Raw genomic sequence first — 23,106 nt, 5'->3', positions numbered from 1 at the left:
GCCTAACACTACCAAAGGGAAGTCCAGAACTCTCTCCAGCCAGCTCCTGGCTCTTCGAAAATCAAAAATCTCTTTTGCACCCCAGCATCATGTGGGAACGGCAAATCCCTCAATGTCCTTTACTGAGCTTGCTGTGTGGACGTGAGTCTTACTGAGCATCATTTCCTGCCGTTTATGAAATCAGACTGGGGTCGATGGGCCGGCTTCTCTTTGCCCGTCGCTTCTGAAGTCCGGGGTGGGGAAGGAGTTGGGAGGCTTGCCTGCATGGCAACGTGATTGGCAGCTCCGTGCAGGAACCCGATCGGGTTGTGGCCGTGTGTTTGCGTTCCTGGCCCCTGTCATCTGCCTGGGCTTGCGGCGACTGAACAAACAGCCGTGAAGGGAAGGTGGAGGCATACCTGTTGATGCAGGTAAATAAATTAGGATAAGGAAGTTGGTGGTTTGTAAGCCAACGGGATCTTATTGGCCGTTGTGTGGCAGGAGCTTTGCCATGCCTGCAATAAAGACATCCCTGTAAAGATGTTGCATGCTTACGTCTACAGCATACAGAAGAGTTACCTAATGGTTATCTTATGTAACTGTTTTTTTAATGCAATAAATTTAGCAGGACAAAAAAAAGGAGTCCACATGGTGTAGTGGTTAAGAGTAGGAGCTTCAAATCTGGTGCGCCAGGTTGGATTCCCAGCTTTTCTGCATGCAGCCAGCTGGATGGCCTTGGGCTAGTTACAGTCCTGATAGAAGCTGTTCCCACGGAGCAGTTCTCTCACAGCTCTTTCAGCCTCATCTCCCTCGCAGGGTGTCTGTTGTGGGGAGAGGAAAGGGAAGGTGACTGAAAGCTGCTTTGAGACTCCTCCAGATAGAGGAAAGCAGCATATAAGAACCAACTCTTCTTCTTCGATAATCTCAGGGCTCTCTCAACCTCCCCTCCCTCAAGGGTGTCTGTTGTGGGGAGAGGAAGGGAAGGCAATGGTCAGTTGCTTGGAGACTCCTTTGGGTAGAGTAAAGCAGCATATAAGAACCAAATCTTTTTCGTGAGATGGGAGGCTGGACTGGATGGACCCTCCCTGGTCTGACCCAGCAGGGCTTTTCTGAGCGTTCGCTTGCAGGGGCTCATGGGAATTGTAGTCCATGGACATCTGGAGGGCCGCCGTTTGACTATCCCTGCTTTAGGGTAATGAAAAGCGGGGTATAAAAAACAACTTTTCTCCTTCTACAACTCTGGCTAGTAGCCGCTTTCCAGGGTTATAGGCAAAGGTCTTTTGTGTCATCTACATACCTGGTCCTTTTAATTTCAAATGCTGGGGGTTGAATGTAGGAACTTGAGCACACCAAGCAGATCTGCCACTGAGCCCTGGATGAATCCCTCTTGTTTGAAGGCTAAACTTCCTTTTCCGGAGAAAGCGGGAGAGAGGTTTTTAGGGGTCTGAGCCTTTGGGAGTCCAAGCTCCCTTTGTCAAAAACCAGGGGAGTGAATGTTGAAGAGTGAAGCCAAATCTCCCTCCCTTGCATGGTGATATTATCCGTTCAGTCGTGTCCGATCCTCGGCGATTCTATAGAAAATTTTTCGTATGTTTCCTTGCATGACTCTGAGACAAATTAAGGCTTCGTGGAGCCTCGAAACTTTTGTGGATCTCAGAGGCATTCATGGACTCAAACAGAACTGTTGAATTCTCCAAAATGTTGTTACGTCCTGAGTCAAGAAGTTTTTATTGAAATGCAGAAACAAAGCTGCAAATGCTCAGAAACACTTGTCAGCTTAGATCTTAAAACACTTATTTGCATCTGGGGTTTGGTTTCTATTTATGGAATTGACTTCCATCGTGGCACAGAACTGTTCTGCCAGCAGCTGATGACCCCCCCCCCCAAGAAAAAAAAAGGTTTCCTTGCTGCCCGGAGCTGCCAAAGGAGAGGGCCGCAGCCAGAAAGGAGAGGCGAAAAAATCCCTCGGCCAGAAGTAACTTTCCTGAATGGAAAATGTAGTCCTGATCCAGCCCATTATTCTGACTGATTTAACTAATGTCACACTTGTTAGGGAGAGCCTATGTACGAAAGCCAAGTCCCCGTTCCGAGACACAATCTAAATTTTGACTGGGGGCTATTAGAGAGGGAAACCAAGACCACGTGAAATCTATCTGTAGATGCATCTGCTTAAGGAGGGTGACAGTTCAGGAATTGCCCCCCAAGCACAGCCAACCCAAGAACATAAGAGAGGCCTTGTTGGATCCAGTCCAACGCTCTGTGTCACACAGAGGCTAAAACCCAGGGGCCATCCAGAGGTCCACCAGCGGGGCCAGCACTCCAGAAGGCCCCTCCCGCTGTTGCTCCCACAAGTACCAAGAAGTTAGAGCAGGGGTAGTCAAACCTGTGGCCCTCCAGATGTTCATGGACTACAATTCCCATGAGCCCCTGCCAGCGATTGCTGGCAGGGGCTCATGGGAATTGTAGTCCATGAACATCTGGAGGGCCACAGGTTTGACTACCCCTGCGTTAGAGCATCATCTCCCCAGGCACTGTTCCATCTTTACCTTTTGGCTAACCCACCCATGGACGTCTGCTCCAGATGTTTGTCCAACTTCCTGCCGCGATCTTGAGATCTGCCATGTTTCCAGTCTATTTTCAAATAGAAACAATCTGGTAGCCAAAGAAGCACTAGGCTAAGCCTCATCTCTGTAAGAGTCTCCGTTAACTTTCCTTAATTGCCGCTGGAGTTTCAACAGCTTCCTTGCCAAACACTACCTCTGCCAGTAATCTGACCAGGTCAAAACCATTCCTGGAAGCTCTAAAATAAATCTCTCTCAACCAACTAGAGATGAGACTTGGATTCCAACAATAGAGTTTGTGTGCTTAATGCGAGCTTCCTGTACCACCCGAAGCTCTGGGCCAGCTCGACTGGAAAGCTGCGGTTTCAGAAAATCTCCAGACCTTTCCTTTCAAATAAACAGAAATATTTGTTGGCAGAGTTTAAATATGCAAGAGAGAGAGAGAGAGAGAGAGAATCCTAGCAGTCTAACTGAGTAGCTGTTCTTCTTCATCTGAAGGCAATCAGGGAGGAAGTGTGCTCGAAGGAGCAGGAAGTCCCCAACAGAGCCAATCTGCAGGAGATTATTTGAAAAATGCCAGGAAGTTCCCGATTCAACTATGTTAAATATACCTCTCGACTGATGCCCCCTGTAGGACTCCCCTCATAGGCGGGTGAATCATGCACCCAGCAGATCTTTCACAATCCAGCTATATGGGGCAGGAGGAGACTGACCGAGACTGTCTTGGAGACTCCTACTATAAGAATCGACATCCTAAAAGGACAGCATGTTTCCTGGGATGGTATGGGGCAGGGGTAGTCAAACTGTGGCCCTCCAGATGTCCATGGACTACAATTCCCAGGAGCCCCTGCCAGCGAAGGGGCTCCTGGGAATTGTAGTCCATGGACATCTGAAGGGCCACAGGTTTTGACTACCCCTGGTATTGGGGCTCAGTGACTGCTCCCTGGAACCACTGCATTCTGTGATTGAAGATCCAGGGTTCCAGGAAGACTGCTTGGTAAGTTTGACCAGTGTAGCTTTGCTCCTTGGTGCAAGGTCTTCTGGAGGTGCCAAGCTTCCAGGGAGCAGAATCGGGGACTGCCTGTATGCGTGCATTCTCCGTAGAGGCCCCCAGCTTGTGGAACGGCCAGCCAGAGGAGGTCAGGAAGTCCCCCCCCCTCTCCTGGCTTTCCACAAACTATGTTAAACTGAATTATTCTAAAGGGTTTTTCTACGCAAGAAATCGAGTTGCACCGTATTAAATGGCTCGCAAAGTGACTCCGAGGAATTATTTCACTGTGCATGGTGTGCTACATGTCGGAGCTTCCTGTGTGATCTCGCATTACTTAAAGCGTTGTGCTAACCGTTACCCTTTGCTTTGGTGCTGTTTGTTAGATCTCTGCTTGGTTCTAATGCCCAAATCCTATTTCGTTGTTTATTGAATCTCGGGCCCTGTGATTGCCTTGATTCCCTCTGGCTGTTTTCAAACGGCCTTTGCATTCCGTTCTAGTAACTGGTTGCAAATGGATTTTCTTCTCTCGTTTCGGACCGACCCGTTTTAGCAACCGGCTGCTAGCGGAATTTATTTACCTGCCCATGCAAACCCTCATGCCTCGGGTTAGCAAAGTGTGGTTGAGCTGCTTTTCTGGGGGGGGGGGGGGGGCGGGATGGCTTTCCTCTGCTTTCTACCCCTTCGTTGGGCTTCTGAATCACTTAGTGCTTCCTACAGGGGCATGTTTTCCCCACACGTGGTTTTTCGTTGTGTGATTTTCCGTGGACTTCCCCTCCAACGTTTTAATTTTCGCGCTATAGCATTTCGGTATCAAGGCATCTCAGTGGTGCCGTTCAAAACAAGATGTTCCGGGGAAGATTGCACAGCAAAAAGGGTGGGGGTAGGGGAAGCTGCACTGTTTGAAATGCCCGTGGCACTTCGGGAACGGCTCACGAACGGAAGGAAATCTGCTGTATGAAGCCCCCGGCCCTACATGGTTTCTAGATGACATTTTTGTAGTTTTTTGTAGCTGGGTCTAAACTAGATCAATTCATTAACTGGGTAAACGACCCGCATGAAAACATACTCTAGAAACATCATAGAATAATACAGTAGGAAGGGACCTCCTGGGTCATTTAGTCCAACCCCCTGTACCATGCAGGACCCTCACCACCCTAACGGGTGGTGAGGGTCCTGCATAGTGCAGGGGGTTGGACTAGATGACCCAGGAGGTCCCTTCCAACTCTATGATTCTAACCCTCTCGCTCATCCACTGTCACCTGCCACCCCCTTGAGCCTTCACAGAATCAGCCTCTCTGACAGATGGCTCTCCAGCCTCTGTTTAAAAACCTCCAAAGATGGAGAACCCACCACCTCCCTGATGTTCTAAATTGACTGTTGTTGGTTCCCTTGTTTCAGGAGGTATGTTTGGTCTCCCCAGGAAGAGCCATCTTCTTGATGGTCGCTGCTAAGGAGGAGCACATGGTGTTCTCTCTCTGGCTGGGATTAGGAAATGAAATGGCATAAAGCATCGGCCCTTGGCCCCTACGATCTCTCTCTCTCTCCGCCGGGCTGCAATTGCCCTGCTGATAAATCTCATGTTGTTGACTCAGCTGTTTGTGGTTTTGTGGGGCAAGCAGATTAGATTAGTGGTGCCCTTGCATTCAGCGCTGATTGGTTTCCCCCCCCCCTTCCAATTTTTGCCTTGCCTAATTGTTTTATTGATGTACAGAACAAGTAATTAAATTGTAGAGGTCACGCCCGCTGGATGTAGGGATGATCACGAACATGGAAGGCTTTAAAAGTGAGTTAGATTCACGAAGCAGGCCTCTCAGGGGCTACGAGGAGGAAAGGCAGAGGGACGTGGGGACATTCAGCCTGGAGAAGAGGAGGTTGAGAGGGGACAGGAGCTCTCTCTCTAACTGTTTGAAAGGTTGTCCCTTGGAGGAGGGCAGGGAAAGGTTCCCGTTGGCAGGAGAGGAGAGGACCTGCAGTAGTGGGTTTACACTAGGTGTAGAACTATACTGGCTAGAAATCGGTGGGGTGTTGGGGGGGGGGATTTCACAGTCAGAGTAGTTCAGCAGTGGAATGGGCTGTGCAAAGAGGTGGGGAGCTCCCCTTCAATGGTGGTCTTCAAGCAGTGGCTAGGCAGATACTTAGATGTTTGATGCTCATCCTGTATTGAGTAGGGGATTGGACTGGATGGCCTCTAGGGACCCTTCCCACTCTAGGATTCTATGGATCTAGTTCAGCCATGGCATTGACTGCCCAAGGAGGTGGGGAGCTCCCCCTCACTGGCACTCTTCAAGCAAAGGTTGGATGCACACTTTTCTTGGGTGCTTTAGGATGCTTGAGGCTGATCCTGCACTGAGCAGGGGGTGGGACTAGATGGCCTGCATGGCCCCTTCCGATTCTTGAATTCTAGGAGTCTAGTTGAGCAGTGGGATGGGCTCCTCAGGAGGTGGGGAGCTCCCCCTCACTGGCCTTCTCCAAGCAGTGGAAGGACAGATCCTTCTCCTGGATGCTTGAGGCTGACCCTGTGCTGAGCAGGGGGTGGGTCTGGATGGCCCGCATGGCCATTTCCAATTCTACGGTTGTAGGCAGTGAATAATGAGAGCCTCCCTATTCAGAGGCAGCAGCTCTTTAGCTCCCAGTACTTGGAGGCAGTGGAAGTCTTTGGTCTCCGTGCTCCATTTGGTTGGCCCTCCAGGACAATGGGCCAATTGGGCCTCTGCCGGCCACTTCCTATGTTTGTGTATAATGAAATGGAAGAAGACTCCCTCATGGGGCACTTCAGAACCTTCCAGCCTCTTTGTTAGTCTGGAGAGCAAACCTAGAAACCTCATCTTGTGACCCACTGGTGACTAGTTACTAGTCAGAGGCTTAGCAGAGCATCCCAAATACATACTGGCCTCGTTTTGTAAAGAAAGGCAACACGACGCGGTTAGTTCCTTTTCCCCCAGAGGCACGGCATTCACGCTGAACGAAGCCATCGCCCGGCAACCTTTGATAAATATATTGGAAATTTCGGGAACGGGGAAGAAGGGCCGGCCTTTGAACGGCAGGAGTATCAACTTTGGGGGAGTTTGGTCTGTTCAGACAGAGGCTTGGTAGCCATCTGACAGAGAGGCTGATTCTCTGTGGGTAGCAGGTGACAGTGGGTGAGCGAGAGGGTTGTGAGAGTCCTGCAAAGTGCAGGGGGTTGGACTAGATGACCCAGGAGGTCCCTTCCAACTCTGTGATTCTATGATTTATGGCTGCACCCCAGATAGGGTGTCCAGGGCCACTGGTGGGGAGCAGAGGATAGGGTTGCCAACTCAAGGTTAGGAGATTCCTGGAGATTCGGGGGCAGACCCTGGGGACTAATGTTCGGTGTGATGTAGAATCATAGAGGCCATCTATCCAACTACAGACACTATGTGGATGATTGAGGAATCAGACCTGGTTCTCCAAATGTATTTATTTATTTATTATATTTAGATTAGAGTCTGCATCTCTTAACCACCACACCAAACTGGGTAGCCAAAGAGCTCCATGTGCCGTTTTCCAAGAGTCTTGCTCCTCAAGGAAAGCATCATCTTTACCTCTCTGGTTTTTCCGTAGGTGTCGGGGATACCTTCAGAATGCACCATCATATCGGCCATCGAAAAAGAACGGGATAAGTGTTTGGAATACATGGCGTTGGACAACCAGACTGCAGGTAAGGCGAGGGGGGTCCCTTTCTCCGTTGCTTTCATGCGCTGCAGTTGAATCTTGGCCTGCATCTGTTGTGGCCATCTGCTTGTCGCGAACCAGATCCCAAGGTTACCGGGTCAGTTTTGAACATCGGTCGTGTTGTGGAGCTATTTTCCTCTTGCTGTATATTCATGTTGGTGTAAACATGGTCTCTGGGGAAAAGAGATTTAGTGTCTTTGCTTGGAAGGCTCTTTAAATCCTGGACCATCTTCTTGGCAAAGAACTGAGAAAGTGTTTCATATGCATGTGTATATTTGTGGTTTTGTGTGTGTAAATTTGTCCTGACGGAGGTGGGTCATAAGAGCGAAGACTTAGTGAGTTGATGTTTTGTTTATGGGCCCTTTGTAGGCTTGCCGTGAGAGCCTGGGGGTGTAGACCTGGTGATGACATCACTTCTGCGAAAGCCCAGAAATTACATCACACCCTTCTAGGAAGTTTCCCTTAAAGGCACATCAGCCCACTCTAGGAATCATTGAAATCTCTGTGGTTTTGATCATAAGAGTTTCCAACTATTCCTAGAGAGGACTAACTTATCTGTCAGGTTTCTCCATGAATTGCCAATGCTGTCACCAATTACTCTTTAAAAAATCCTCCAGGATGGCCACATGTGCTGGAAAAGGAGAACGTGATGGCTTCCTGGCTCTTGGCCCAGCTACCCTCCCCACAGGAAGTTGTGACATGTGGGCCCAGGTGCCATCCCCGTACGCTTTATGTAACATTAGCTTTGGCAGATATGTTTAACCAGTCTTCCCCATGTGCCCCTTCGGACTCGCCAAACTCGTTTAGGTGACGAAAGGACGCTTGAGAAGCATCCCTGATCTTGTACACGGTCTGAGCAAACAGAATCCGATTGGCTGGCGTCCTCTGTGTTTGCCAGGCCATTTGTTTTGCTTCTCTGCCAGGGTCCATCATGTACCTGCCCAGGAGATCCGGTCCCGGTGGGATTGTCGCCGCCTGCAAGCCATGCTTTGCAAACAAGGGGTTGGCACTGGGACCATATGCTCCTTCTCCTCTCCTGAGCAAATTCCTGCCCCCCCCCTCCCCTGTTCTTTCTTGCTACACTGAAATAGCTGTTACCAGCCAGTCTTTGAAAGTTTAGTTGGGGGGGGATTGCGAAACACACTGATGGAGGTGGATTCAAATGGGTCGCCGTGTGGGTCTGAAGTAGCACAACAAAACCAGAGTCCAGGAGCACCTTGAAGACCAACCAAGATTTAATCAAGGCGTGAGCTTTCGAGTGCAAGCACTCGAAAGCTCACGCCTTGAATAAATCTTGGTTGGTCTTCAAGGTGCTCCTGGACTCTGATTTTATGATGGAGAAGGGTTAGGCTAGCTGACACCCTTGCTTGGGAGGAGTTAGGCATTGCTGACTCTGGATTGGGAAATCCTTGGAGGTTTTTTAAGCTAGAGCCGGGGAGTGTGATGTCGGGGGGGGCGGGGGGAGGCCTCGGCAGGGTGTCACACTGTCGAGTTGACCCTCTCTGGACCAACACATTTATTCCTGCCCAGCGCAGGGCTGCCAGTTTCCAAGTAATTTACAACAGCTCTTCTGGCGACAGGGATCCTTTTCTGTGGATGTATACCCTGCTGAGGTTTTTTCCCTTCCCAAACTCTGCCCTCCCGAGCTCCACCCCCAAACCTCCATGGATTTCCCAAACTGGAGTTGGCAACCCTACCCTTGTAGCAGTCCTGGGTGGGAGGGGGGAACCTGTTCAGGGGGCTTGAACTGGGGGAAAGCGATCTGTGGAAGGCATCTATTGGCTAGCACCCGCGCCATCTCCTCCCCAAGCAGCTGAGCACAGCAAGTGAATGTGATTTTCCGGATTAGGAATGAATTTTAGAAGATCACATTTTGCCCTTTACTCCTTACATTTTGGGTGCCTTTGGCCCCACTGCTCCGTGTGTTCCAAAAAAAGGTTGTTCAGCCCCACCCTCGACCTCAGCAATTGCCTGGTGATTTTGAGGACAGTGCCTGGGGTGAGCGGAGCTTAGGCAGGATGTCACGGAGGGTCGGCACTCTACAGATGTGCCTGCATCTGCATGGCCAAGGCCAGAGAGAGAGAGTTCCTAGCACGTCACTCTGTGGCCTTTTATCTCTTGGTTCTCAGTGGCTGCAGAACAGGAGAGTGGAGTGAAGAACAGGGACTTACGCCCGGTCAGTTTAATGCTGTATATTTGCCAGCATTGCAGACCCTCCTGATGTCACTGGCCCAGCAGCCCTCTGGCCGTTAACTTGAATATATCTAAACAGCGGGCTGGGAAGGGCACAGATGCCCTGTGCCAGCCGCTTCGCCCGGCCTCCTGAGAACACCGACGGGCTTAAAACAGCTCTCTGGGCGTAGCAGTTGGCCGGAGAGGGAGGCTTTGGTTGGAGATTAGGAGCGTGGCTAGGAAGCCAAGCGGAGAAAAACCCCTCTGCCGTTTTGGCGAGCGTTGGCTGTCGGCCTCCAGAGTTACAAACCACCTCCAAGTGCCGGAGACCAGCTCCCAGAGGAGAAAGGGGGCTTTGAACGGTGGTCTCTGAGGTCTCTCCCACCCAAGGCTCCACACCCTCCCCCAAAAATCTCCAAGAAGTTTCCCATCTGGATCGGATAACTGTAGGTGGACGTGTGTCGTGGAGAGAAGAGGAAGCGGCTGAGTCTATGAAACCAGCCTGCTTGCCTGGTTTCATGTTGAGCAAGCTCGGCTCAGTCAGCTGGGGATGTTGGAGAGCAGGGGTAGTCAAATTGCAGCCCTCCAGATGTCCATGGACTACAATTCCCATGAGCCCCTGCCAGCGAACGCTGGCAGGGGCTCATGGGAATTGTATTCCATGGACATCTGGAGGGCCGCAGTTTGACTACCCCTGCTCTAAACATTGCATGCACCTGGAGACCACTCTTAGCCAATTTGCCAGGCTGCTGTTTGCAGGGGGAGGGGACGGGACGGACCCATTCCCTGCCTCTACTCCCCCCCATCCCCTCTGCTCCTCCCCCACGGAGACCCGGCAGCGTCATAGACTCAGGCTGCACGTCTATCCATTCGGCCAATCAATCAAAATAATAATCGAATCAAACGATGTTCCGATCCGAAAGGCCCGAAGTGAGGGGCTGGATTCACGGGGAGGGGGGGAACTATTGTGAGATGTAGAACGGCTTCTTTTCCGTTCTTTCTTTTGATGTGTTCACGGTGATAGCTAATGTGTTCCAGGTGACACGCAGAGGTGATGAGGTGGATAATATGGAATAGTTAGGAGCCATGAAAATTAATAGTGCAGAGGGAAAACTGATAAATGAGGCTGGCTATAATGTTTGGAAGTTGGAATATCCACCATGAGGAGGAGGAGGTTCCTTTCCTATTTCTATAACCTGAAAACTATAGCAAATTTTGAGTCCTATAATTTGCAATATAAAGCCAGCTAGATGTAGAAGCTCTGAGTTATGTAGGCCTCTGAGAGGAGGTGATGGACAGGTTTTCCTAAAAACCTGTGGCAGGTGCCAGGAAATGGGTCAGGGGGTGCCGTCTTGGGGACCCCTGTTCTCGCTCCCCCCTGCATCCAGGGTTCAAATGCCTGACAAATGCAGGGTGCTTGGGTCACTTGTGCATTTCTTGGCAATAGCAGAAATGCAATTTTGAAAAGCCACACCTTGCTCATCTGGGGACTGTCTTGTGGCAGGAGCGTATCAGAGGGTGCGCCTCGAGGGAGGAGACGAGCGGATGTTCAGAAATGCAAAAAAGAGAGTCAAGTTGGCAGAAAGGTTAATGAGTTTTTAAACACGGCATCTGTTCCGTTCTCCGTGTTGTAAGGCAAGGTGCGAAATTAATTAAGACGTCTTCCACTTCCTCCGAGATGAGATGTAAATTCTCACTCTTTCAGTCTGGATCGGAGGCAGAGCTGCTTCTTGGGGTGCTGGGAAATTAATCTTGCCACGTTTTTGAAGCTCGTTACTAGCTCGGGCGATACTTCCTTTTGTTTTCCCATTAACTGAAAGGTTATCCATCTGTTATCAGATGTAGAAAAATACAAAGCCTTCACTCAGATCTCACCAACAGAAGGGACAAGCCCCGTGGGGGCTTGCTTCTGAAACCATTCCCCTGCACAAACAATGTTCTTTGATATGGATTTCCCCCAAAAAAAAGGTCAGAAAAGGGGGAGGAAGTGTTGGCCAATTAATTATGTGTCCTCAGATCCACCTTCTCATTGCCTGGCTTTCAGCTTTGCTGAGCTCTCTCTGCAGCCCAAATTTCATACTCCTCTGAGCATTTCCCAATCCAGAGTAGGACAACCTGAGATAGGGGCAGTTGATATCAGTCCACATTACCCTTCTGAACTGGATGTTATTTATGTTGGCCCGATTTTAGGTGAAGTGGTCCAGCGACCGGGTTTCCTGCAGTGAATTTCCCTCAAGTTCTGGAGTATTATGGTCATTTCAAACACTGCTGCATTCCTCCCCCCCCCCCCCAAAAAAAGGGAGAACATTTTCACCATGTGATCTTCCTCTGAGTTTTTTTCCTGAACGTTCTAAGTTGAGCTATATCGCTAAACCAATCCAGTGCTATAGCACCACCATTGGGATGCGCTGACTCCATCGTGTCCGTGTAATGGCATCTCAGGGGTGTCTCTATGGCGATGAAAGGCCATATTGATATAGTGGTGGTGCTCAATTTAGAACATTCTCCAACACACACACACACACACACACACACCTCTGCTGAAGATCAGTCTGCTCAAAAGGACTGGGGGAAGCAGCACTCTAGGAAATGCTGTGGATATTTTAAACGGCACACTGCAGCTACGCAGAAGTGCAAGGGAAGGGTAGGAAGCAGAAGAAAGCAGGGTAGCTTGGTGTTGCGGTTAAGAGCAGCTTGGGTGACCTTGGCCAGCCTCCGTTCTCTCAGAGCTCTATCAGTCCTACTTGCCTCACAGGGGCGTCTGTTGTGGGGAGAGGAAGGGAAAGGCTGCTTTGAGACTCCTTCAGGTAGTAAAAAGCGGGGTACAAAACCCCCAGCTCTTCTTCTCTTCAGTTTCCCTTAAAAGTGGCTCAGCCCAGCTTTGCTAACCTGACCCAAGCAGGATTTGTATGAAGAGGGAAATGAATTCAGCTGGCAGCCGCTTGCTAAACCGGGCCTGTCTGAAATGACAGGAAGAAAAGCATTAGCAGCCAGTTACTAAAACAGACAGCAAAGACAGCTTGTCTGCTTTGGGAGGGGAGGGGGGCTATGGCATATGTCCTCCTCCCCGCTGTCCCGGCTTCCTCAGGGTCTTCCCTCAGGCCAGAACAGGGAGATCTCCAGGAATTTCCCAACCCAGAGTTGGTAACCTTATTGTGTGCAGGCCCAGGGAGTGGTTTTCCTTTGGCCCACTTGGCTTTGAGGTGCGAATTTTGGCCCATCAATTTCCATTCTCTGCCTTGTGGCTTAGTCCAGGGGTAGTCAACCTGTGGTCCTCCAGATGCCCATGGACTACAATTCCCATGAGCCCCTGCCAGCGAACGCTGGCAGGGGCTCATGGGAATTGTAGTCCATGGACATCTGGAGGACCACAGGTTGACTACTCCTGGCTTAGTCTGTTCTCCTGACTTTGGGCCCGTTCTGCTGCATAATGCAGTTCCAATCCACTCCTGCGACCGTTTGCACATATTTTCCCCCGTTTCACAACAAAATCCAGTTCCAAAGTAAGCTGGGAGTGAATGGCTAGTGGGCTATGTAGTGTGTGTGAGTGATGGGGGGACATTGGTGGCAAAGGGTCCCTCCTGATATCATCTCTTCAGGCTTATGCACAGGGTGGCCAACCTCTGGCCGGGAAATTCCTGGAGATTTGGGAGGGAGTAGCATTGAGAGTTTTGGAGAAAGGAGGACCTCAGCCAGGAACAGTACCATAGAGTCTGCCTTCCAGAGCAGCCATTTCCCCCCTGGGAAAGCGATCCCTGCCATTTGAAAATCAGCTGCAATGCTTGGAGAGCGCCAGTTCCCACCTGGAGGTTGGCAACTCTAACCTATGCCCAAGGACATCGATCTATGGTGCCTTGCATCCTTTCTAGACAAAGATCTTTTGAACAGCAACAGATAGCGAGATTATGTTTGTCCGCTCAATTATGCAACTGGAAGGGTGTGTTGCTTCTTCGGCCAATAAAAACATTTGACTTTAGAGAAAGAAAGAAAAGCTTTCAGCTTTGGCTGGGAAGAGACACTTCCCCCTCCCTACGCGGACCGCTGGCGGCCGTTCGTGTTTCCAGCCTCTGCCTGGATCCCAGTCCTCTTTCCCCGCGGTTCCCCAAACCGTCCAGAGATTTGCCTCTCACCGGCCGCGGCTGTCAGCCGACCAAGCCTCAGAACCTCTCCGAAGAGTGACCTCTTCGGGATGCATTGCAATAAAATGCCCCCTGTACATTTCCGTGTAATTAAGCCTTCCCATCATAGAAGACTTAATGCTTGGAAGTATTGATTTAGAAATGCCAGGTGACAGTTTTCAAAACACTTCCTTCTTTTCAAACAGCCCCGGGGCCCTAGTCAAAATCTGGAGCCGCATTTTTGGAGCAGGTTCATGTTCGGGGCAAAACCAGACCCCCGGAAGAGATTAGGAATGTCCCCCATCAGAGGCAGGGGAGAACTACTCCCATTTTGACTTAACTATGGTGGATCAGCGGAGCGGCACAGGCCTGATCCAGTCCTGTGTCTGGCAGCGTAGGCCTGCCCCAGCCGTCCCCTCTCCAACCCCTCCAGGCCGATCATTGGCCACTTTGGGAGGGGACAGGTCAACCTGTCTAAATTAGGGTAGGACATTATAAAAATAAAACTTTTTATTTCCTCTTTGCTCGGAGTTAGAAAAGGCAGGCATGGCGGGGGGGGGGGGCAGAGGGCTCTCCCCAGTTTCTGCTTTGAACCCCCCTCTTTACTGCAATCCGATTTGAGGGGCCTTCACAGTCCCCTATGGTTCAAGTGGGTCGCTGTGTTGGTCTGAAGCAGCACAACAAAACAAAACCAGAGTCCAGTGGCACCTTGAAGACCAACAAGGATGTATTCAAGGCGTGAGCTTTCAAGTGCACGCACTCTTTTCCCAGACTATTATAGCCTGACAAAGAGTGCGTGCACTCGAAAGCTCACACCCTGAATAAATCTTTGTTGGTCTTAAAGGTGCCCCTGGACTCTAGTCCTGTATGGTATCATGGTTGGGAATCCATGCTCTAATCCAGGGGTAGTCAAAGTGCGGCCCTCCAGATGTCCATGGACTACAATTCCCAGGAGTCCCTGCCAGCATTCGCTGGCAGGGGCTCCTGGGAATTGTAGTCCATGGACATCTGGAGGGCCGCACTTTGACTACCCCTGCTCTAATCACTGCACCATGCTGGCTCTTGCAGACTCTCCTTCAAATAGTGCAAGGATCTCTTCTAAGTGAGACGCGCCGTTACGTGTCCCTCACAATAACCCATCGAGATTTGGCCCGTACTGTTTTTGCGCAACGTACGCATGGAACGGGCTTTGCCACGGCTATGCGCGTCTCCAAACTTGTGCTTGGAAGGAAAGCTGTTCTCAGAATGCAAAGGGGGATTTCTCCCTCCCTCCCTCCCCGTCCCATGGCTTCCCTCCTCATGAACAAGTCGGGCTTTTCAAAACAAACACGGCTGGTAACACAAACATACACTCGGGAGTCGAAAGAACACCGGCCAGCATGCGGTTTTGCCGACACGCAGCGGAACGCACGAGGCCAGGGTGCCGTGCTGAAATGTCGGGGCCAAACCGACAGATCTTCAACCGGAGGCGCTGGTGACATTTTGTCGGGGCCTGACAGGGACCCAAGACGTCTCCTCTCGAGTGTGAAGCAACAGAGAAAACCGCGGGCGCAGGTGGGAGAATTCCTGCAAATGCGGCTTCTCACGCCAGCGTGACCCATGGCAGCAGCTGTTTTGAGGCTGTGGGTGGGGCCAGGTATTGAAAGCCTTTTCAGGGTAGCCACAGCTGACCCTGTCGTTTTAGAGATAATCCCCTGAGTAAATAAGGAGATTTATATAGAAACAGATATCTTTGTGTGGATAAACAGTCTTGGGTGGGAATAAACAGTGCTTCCTCCTGCCTCTTCCTCGAGTTTTTGGTTCAGAGGCCGGAGCACGTCCGATGGCAGGTTTGTCTCCGTTGCTTATTTGCTCCCCTGCGGGGGTCCCAAGGGAGCTTCCCTCATTCTCCTCGCCTCGAACCCTGAGAGGTAGGTGAGGCCAAGTTACCGTGACCAGCAAGCTTTCATGGCATGAGCAGGGATTCAAACCCAATCCTTTATCATTATATCAAATATATTAATTAGCATGTAGAAGAAGAGTTGGTTTTTATACCCCACTCAGCGGCTGATGAACAACCTTTCACTTGCTTTCCCCAGTGAAGTTGGTGGGGCTGAGAGAGCTCTGAGAGGACTGTACTGTGAGAATTATTCTAACAGGACTGTGACTAGCCCAAGGTCACCAGCTGGCTGCGTGTGGAGGAGCGGGGAATCTAACCCAGCTTGCAAATTAGAAACCTCCACTCTTAAACATGACACTATGCTGAGACTACATAATATTAATATATTTATTATTATATCTAATATATTATTATCCTAGTCCCAAGACTTGGAAAGGCTGCACCACGCTGGCTTCCCATGACAGACAAGCATCGTCATGCGGAAAAAATGCCAACTACATAAAGTTATGTAATACTTGAAGATAGATGCTCAGGAAGAGGTCTTGCTACTGTCAGCTGGTTTTATATATGGAGGGTTTTCTTGTGCATGGATGAATTGTTTTACACAGAAGTGGTCCTAGGCTGACTTCCTCGTGAGTCAGTCTTGTCGAAGTCAGTGGTACTTAAAGTCTTTGCATCATGAACCATGTGAATTCCGGCCTGCTATCTGAAGTAGTACAGCCCGAGTTGCCAGATCTCTCCCTCTTTTTGGGAGACAGGAGCCTCCTGACTCCCACCTCCACTTGGCAGTGTGATATTGTTTCCAGAGTGACCTCCCGTGCCATTCTAGGATTCATCGGAAACTCTGTGGTTGCAACCACAGAGTTCCTACGCCATCCTAGAGTGGCATGATTTCACTTCCAGGTTTCCCCTGGGAATTTATTTAATTTGTATCCCGCCTTTCTCCCCCAATGGGGTCTCAAACCAGCTTACGTTGTGCTCCTCTCCTTGGCTTTATCCTCATAACAAACCTGTGAGTTACGCTAGGTGGAGAGGGCATGTCTGGCCCAAGGTCACCCAGTGAGTTTCCATGCCAGAGTGGGGATCCGAAGCCCCCAGGTCCTAGCCCAACGCTGTGACCTCTATGTCACACTGGCTGTCAAGAATGGAGATTCGCCCTGTCAAGCCACAGCACTCCCCTATGTTCCCTCCCCCCCTCACTAGTTTATTAAGGATGTGCAGAATCTCCCCCCCCCCTTTACTTGTTCCCTCGTATCACTCAACTGAGATGCATATCGGCAAAGGCAAGATTTGTGGTTTTGGCAAGACAGATCCTCGTTAGGCATTGTCTGCATATTAACTTGATCTGCTGTCAGCTGAACCGCAAGCGACGTTTCCCCCTCCCGAAGCACAAGTCTTCCTGCAAACAATCTCCGTGCAAATTTGAATTGTTCTTCACAGCTGCAGGGAAGCCATTCGGGGAGCTATTCTGTCCTGCCCGGGGCTGGCAGGCGCTGTTTCTGAAGAGCTCCCCCGTTATCCATGGACTCTATTCCACGGGTGCATTCCTCAGCTACACTGTCTCATTTCCTGCCAGTTCGTTTTTCTTGGTTTCTAAAGTGACCCAGCTCTGGGTTTTAGACTCTGCCAGGGCTGCCCGTTGGCTTAAAAAAGATGTATTTGCTCATAAGAACACGAGAAGAGCCCTGCTGCATTAGACCAAAAGCCCATCCAGTCCAGCATACTGTGACCCGCCAGTTCCTCTGCAGGGCCAGCAACAGGGCAGGGAGGCCGATAAGAACCAGATAAGAACCTAGGAAGAGCCCTGCTGGGTCAGTCCAGGGGTCCATCTGGTTTTGCATCCTGGCTCGCACAGGGGCCAGCCAGTTCCTCTGGAAGGACAACAACAGGGCAGAGAGGTCGAGGTCTTCTCCTGATGAAAACATCAGAAGAGCTCTGGAGGATCAGACCAGGGTCCATCTAGTCCACCCCCCTGTTCCACACAGTAGCTAACCAGTTCCTCTGGACGGCCAACAGCAGGGAAGAGAGGCCAAGTACTTCCTAAGAACATCAGAAGAGCCCTGCTGGATCAGACCAGGGGTCCATTTAGTCCAGCCTCCCATCTCACACAGTAGCTAACCAGTTCCTCTGGATGGCCAATATCAGGGCAGAGAGGCCAAGGCCTTCCCCTGATGTGCCCTCCTGGCTCAGAGGATTCGTGCATCTGAATGTGGAGCTTCCCTCCAGTCTCTGAGGTTCGTAGCCAATGATAGGCTTATCCCCCCCTTGAATCTATCTCATCCCTCTTTAAAGCTGCTTATTCCTGTGGCCGTCATGGCATCCTCTGGAGGTGAGTGGCCCGTTTTATTCGCTCTCTTTCCTTTTTGTCCATCCTGAACCTGCTGCCCATGGGCTTCCTTGGATGCCCGCGAGTTCCCCTATTTTGGGAGCAGGAGAAAAAGTTCTCTTTGTCCGCTCCCACTGAAGTTTATTGTAACAACAAAAAGTTACGGTAATCGCCAGCAGATGTGAGCCCGGCCCCAGTACAAAACCCAAGTAAACAGCTGCTCCTTATGAAACCGTGGAATTAACGTGTGATTCTTTGCTTATAAGATTAAGTGAAGGTTGCTATAAATGGGAACGGCACACCAAAGCATTCTGCTCTTTGGCTTTTCTCCTGAAATCCCAGTTTCCATTTGCTTCTTTTTTTTTAAAGGAAGTGGAAACAGCATTACAAGTTTTTCTTTTTGAAGTTTTGCATCTCATTCCCTTTCAGAGTTAATTTATCCGGTGGCTATCGCAATATTCCCCGGCAGCAGAGCCCGCATTTTAATCACTCTGTGTAGGGTAGTATTTCCTTTTGCCCGGCCTGAACCTACTGCCCATCAGCCCCATTGAATGCCCTTGAATTCAGCAAGGACAACAAACGCCGTTATTGGCACGGATAATATATACAGAATATGCCGTGAGACAATCGAGAGAGAATCAATCAGTTCATGAAGTCTGTGAATTGTAGGGGTTTTGTTGAAATGGAGAAAAATCTCTTTGTCCGTGCTCGCAACCCAATGCATGACTTTCTGAGCCTCTGTCATGTCCCCTTCCCGCTTAGGCATCTCTCTTCTCAACTGAAAAGTCCCAGCCCCCGAGGGAAGATGCTCCGACCCCAAATCCTCTTAGTCGCCCTTCTCTGTCCTTTCTCCAGCTCTGCAGTGTCCTTTTGGGGATACGGTGACCAGACCTGTACACCGTTTTCCAAGGGAGACGGCCCCATGGATCTAGACTGGGGCATTACAATATTCTCCATTTTAATCTCGGTCCCTTTCCTAATAATCTCTAACACAGAGTTTCCCTGTTGCATTAAAGAGACAGACTTCTGTGGTACTTCAGGAAATCCTTTGGCATTGCAGTGGTTCTGAACCTGCCTGATGGGGTTGACCCCCTTTGGGTCACCAAGGGCGGCGGGCCAGCAGGCCTCAGCCAAAGGCCTCAGCCAAAGGGGGTCATAGAGTTGCATGCTCCAGGACACTGGTGATCAAGGAAGCCTGGCAGGGGCTCATGGGAATTGTAGTCCATGGACATCTGGAGAGCCACAGTTTTGGCCACCCCTGCCCTAGAGTCTGCCTTCGAAAGCTGCCGATTCCTCCAGGGAAACTGGTCTCAGCACTCTGGATATCAGTGACAATACCGGGAGATCTCTGGGCCCCGCCTTGGGGTTGGCAACCCGACCTGTTTTCCCCTTCTCACTGTCCCCGTCTGCGAGCATTTATGAGAACATCATGTTTTGTTTCTCTCGTTTTATGGCCAGCTCCTTCCTTGTAGAAGACATGCAGTTGCCAAGGTTAAAAGCATCTCCGACCGGCTGTGAATACTCACCTAAGGAGCGGATATCTGGGTCAGGAGCAAGGCCGAGCATACGAAGGTCCTTGCTAGAAACAGGCTGCCAGGACGCCATTCAGGGCTTGCCGGTGGCCGCTGGGCCTCGGTTTCCCTTTGCACGTGTCGTACTTCTCCTTTCCTCTGTCCTTCGTTATCAGAAGGAGTTTCTTGAGCAAGAGTTAAATGTGTTTGATTGTCCAGCAAGATTTGTGGCTAGTATTGGCATATAGATGTGCTTATACACTGAGAAGTCTTCTAGCAGATTCGGATGCCGTCTTCTCTGCCTCTTGTCAAGTTGTCTTGAGATGGATGGATGGATGGATGGATGGATGGATGGATGCCACGTTCGTAGTATAGCCCAGAGATTTCACAATTGTCCAGCAACCGACCTTGGGAGGGTGTTTCAGAAATCAAATCTTCTAATAAATAACAAAATAGTAGCCAAAAGTTCTGGCTCTTTAGCATTCTCCAGGATGCACCACCAGGAGGCAAGCCGGGATGGACGGAGCTCTTGTGCTTTCTCCTCCTGCAACTGTGTGGTCTGAGAACGTGGGTATCAGTACTTAGGGGGATTGCCTGATTAGTCTGCGAGACGGTTGTACTCACCCGGCCACCTGTTTTATATTACCGTTTGTTCCTTGCCTGTAACTCTGCCCTACAACGGGCAAGTAATAATCTGCTGCCATTTTCTTAAAGTCGTCTCATCTCCCCACAGGCTGTCCGAGTTTGTTTGATAACATCACTTGTTGGCCAGCGGCAAGCGAGGGAGAGGTTAAAGTGATGCCATGCCCCACCTACTTCTACTTCTTTTCGGCTGTGCAGGGTAAGTGATGGCGGGAGACTGCTGCCAAATCTGAGATGGCTGAAATTCTCGGGAAATTTCAGAGAGTGTTTGTGGAACAGGCTATGCAGTCCAGCCCTGGGTGGGAAATCCTTGGAGATTTTGGGGGTAGAGTGTGGGAAGGGTAGTGGGTGGGTGCTCGGGTTGCCAGTTCTGGGATGGGAAATACCTGGAGACTTTGGGGGTGGAGCCAGGAGTGGGCAGGGAGGGACCTCATAATGCTATGGAGCCCACCCTCCAAAGCTGCCATTTTTCTCCAGGGAAACTGATCTCTTAAGTCTGGAGATGAGCTATAATCCAATTTTAATGTTTTCTGTGCCTCTTCAATTTCCAACATGTCCAGTTAGTGTTTTTTAGTTGTCTGATCTCTGCTAAAGTGTCTTCATTGAGATTTTTTAATGATCTCGTTCCAATCTTTGGATTTTTTTCCCCTGCTATTAGCTTAGTTTGTTCTGATTTTTCATTTCTGTTTCGCGGCAGCTGCTAAGAAGATTCCCCTGATAGCTAGCTTTGCTTGCTCCCCAAATCGTAGCTGAGGACTTTCCTTCTGAATTCTTTGAAACAAATTCTTCCAGATATTTTTTTACAATTGGTTGCTACACCATCTTGTAATAAAAAAGCGGCATTTATTCTCCATCTTCCTCGTAGTTTTCTGTTCCATTGCCCAAATGTTCTATGGCAGGGGTAGTCAACCTGTGGTCCTCCAGATGTCCATGGACTACAATTCCCATGGGAATTGTAGTCCATGGACATCTGGAGGACCACAGGTTGACTACCCCTGTTCTATGGGATTATAGTTACCGAATACCTTCGGTTGAATCTCTGCTTTGTTTAGATGCATTCCTGGTTTTTTTTCATATCACTTCTCGCCCTTTTGGCTCAGTCAAATGTAGTATATCCCCCAAATTTTCTGCCTGGCATGACCTCAGAGCCGAAGATGATACCCTCCAGGTGTTATTCAGGCAGTTCAGTCCCACCTTCAGGATACATTGAGGGAGGCCCCATAGCTGAGAGATTGAGCATCCGCTTGGCAATACAGAAGGTCCCAGGTTCAATTCCCCATACCTCCAGGGAAAAGGATCAAAGAACAGATTATGGGAAAGATCTGAACCCGAGACCCTGGAGGACTGCTACCAGCCTGGGTCGGCAATACTGACCTCAGTGGATTTATGGTTCGCTTCAGTCAAAGGCAGCTTCATGCAATCCCGTCCTCAGGTGTTCACGTGAGATGAGACCTCCCTCGCTAGATGCGCGGTCAGCCTCAGTTGAAGGCGGTTTCACGTGTCCGCAGGCGTCTACCCGGGCTCTGACACCAACATGCCATCCAAGGGTTCTTGAAATGCATCATTCTAAAGCCGCGTTCTCTCTCTCCTACGCCCTCTGAATTTTTGACTAACCGAGGCCTCGCTCGGGATCTCTGCCAAATATCTAATTTATATTATTTCTTTGACAAAGCGCCAAGAGTTATTTGTAGCGTGTCAAACCCCGTTTGTTGCTTCATTGTGCTGGGAGCCCAGGGCCAAGGCAGAGCTCCTTTTAGTCCTGCTATGCGACTAAGAATTTTTCTAGCAAACTGCGGGCGGATCTCACAGGTGGTTCCTGGTTTGTCGCAACGCACCTGTGCCGGCCCCGGCCTCGGCGGTGCCATTGACAGAACTCCCCACCGTGTGACCTTATGTTCACGCTGCTTACATCAATCCCACACAGAAGCATCAGTCTTCATTACCGGCAGGCCAGAGCCCACTGGAGCCTGTCAATCACCCGCCAGCTGTCAGCCTCCTACATAGTTCATTCGTGCTGCAGGCCCCGGGAAAAGGGTCCCCGACCGGCCCCCAGCCACAACGGCACAAAACGTTAAATGTTTAGAAAATGTAATTAACTATTTATGATGCTCATTACTTTTAATAAATAAATAGAGAGAATAAAATTAGCAGTTAGCAGGGTTGAAGAGGCCCTGCTTTTTAAAAAAGAAGAAGAAGTTTGCAATCTTTTAATTACTCCCAGGTTCGACATCTGCCCATTCATCTTTAATCTGGACAGTTTTATTCCCTTGCAATGTTTCTCTCACCTGGGGTTGAATCCAAATGAAAGATGACCTTAGTTTGCGTAAGGCCTGTGTATCTGGCAGACATCTTTGTTCTGCTGGGTACTAATCCATGGCCGACTTTCTTGCGGGATTTGCGACCTGCTCATTTCCACTGAGTTGTCGGACGACGTGTTCTGTGCGCACGCAAGCTTCCAACTGGGATAAAACTGAGTGGGTCTTCAAGGTGCGCCTGGACTCAGCCCTTGTTCTGTGTAAAATCATGTTGGAGCAAAGCAGAGGAAGATCCAATCCCGCTCTGTTCCGCATTGGCTAAGACCTCGTTTGGAAAATGCTGGCCAGTTCTGGGTGCCGCAGATTGAGAAGGATCCTGACAAGCTGGAGAGGAGGGCAACTAGGGTGGTTGAGGGGGTATAATCCAGGCCTTACGAGGAGAGGCGGAGAGAGCTGGGGGGGTGTCGCTTGGGGAAGAGGAGGGCCAGGAGTGAGAGGAGAGTGGAGTTGAACTGTGTCAAAGGCAAACAGGGGAGTCAGCCTGTTTACTGCACCTTTGGAGCAGGAAAGAGGTTCCCTTTAAATGTTAGGGAGCATTTTCCAATGTTGAGGGCTGTTTGCAGCTGGAATCTGCTGCCTCGGAGGGTGGTGGATTCTCCTTTGATGGAGGTTTTTAGGAGAAGGTTGGAGGACCACCTGTCAGGGGGGTTTGATTTTTAAGTCCCCAAGAAGGTGTGTGGGCTGGACTGGCTGGCCCTCAGTGGTCTCTTCCAGCTCTGAGTGGTTCTGAGTCAGAGAAAATAAATAATGTACCTATTTGCCCCCCACCCCCCAATAAAATTATTCTGGCTCTAGGCCTTCTCCCGACATCTCTCTCTTGGTCGAGTGGTTAGGAGTGCGGATTTCTGATGTGGCATGCCGGGTTCGATTCTGCACTCCCCCACATGCAGCCAGCTGGGTGACCTTGGGCTCGCCACAG

At 50.2% G+C, this 23,106-nt stretch overlaps 1 protein-coding gene across 1 annotated transcript in view; it reads left to right on the top strand.

The window, feature by feature from the left end:
- Positions 1–23,106, top strand: part of VIPR1 (vasoactive intestinal peptide receptor 1) — a 61,160-nt gene that overhangs the window by 10,087 nt on the left and 27,967 nt on the right. Inside the window, exons 2-3 of the mRNA XM_077303613.1 lie at positions 7,114–7,210; positions 19,964–20,071. Of these exons, the coding sequence (XP_077159728.1) occupies positions 7,114–7,210; positions 19,964–20,071 (205 nt within the window). The remainder of the gene's footprint in view (positions 1–7,113; positions 7,211–19,963; positions 20,072–23,106) is intronic.

This window comes from Paroedura picta, chromosome 11 (assembly GCF_049243985.1).
Source record: "Paroedura picta isolate Pp20150507F chromosome 11, Ppicta_v3.0, whole genome shotgun sequence".
In the NCBI taxonomy this organism is placed as follows: Eukaryota; Metazoa; Chordata; class Lepidosauria; order Squamata; family Gekkonidae; genus Paroedura; species Paroedura picta.
The sequence above is the reverse complement of the archived record's forward strand: the minus strand, read 5'-3'. Positions and strand labels throughout refer to the sequence as shown.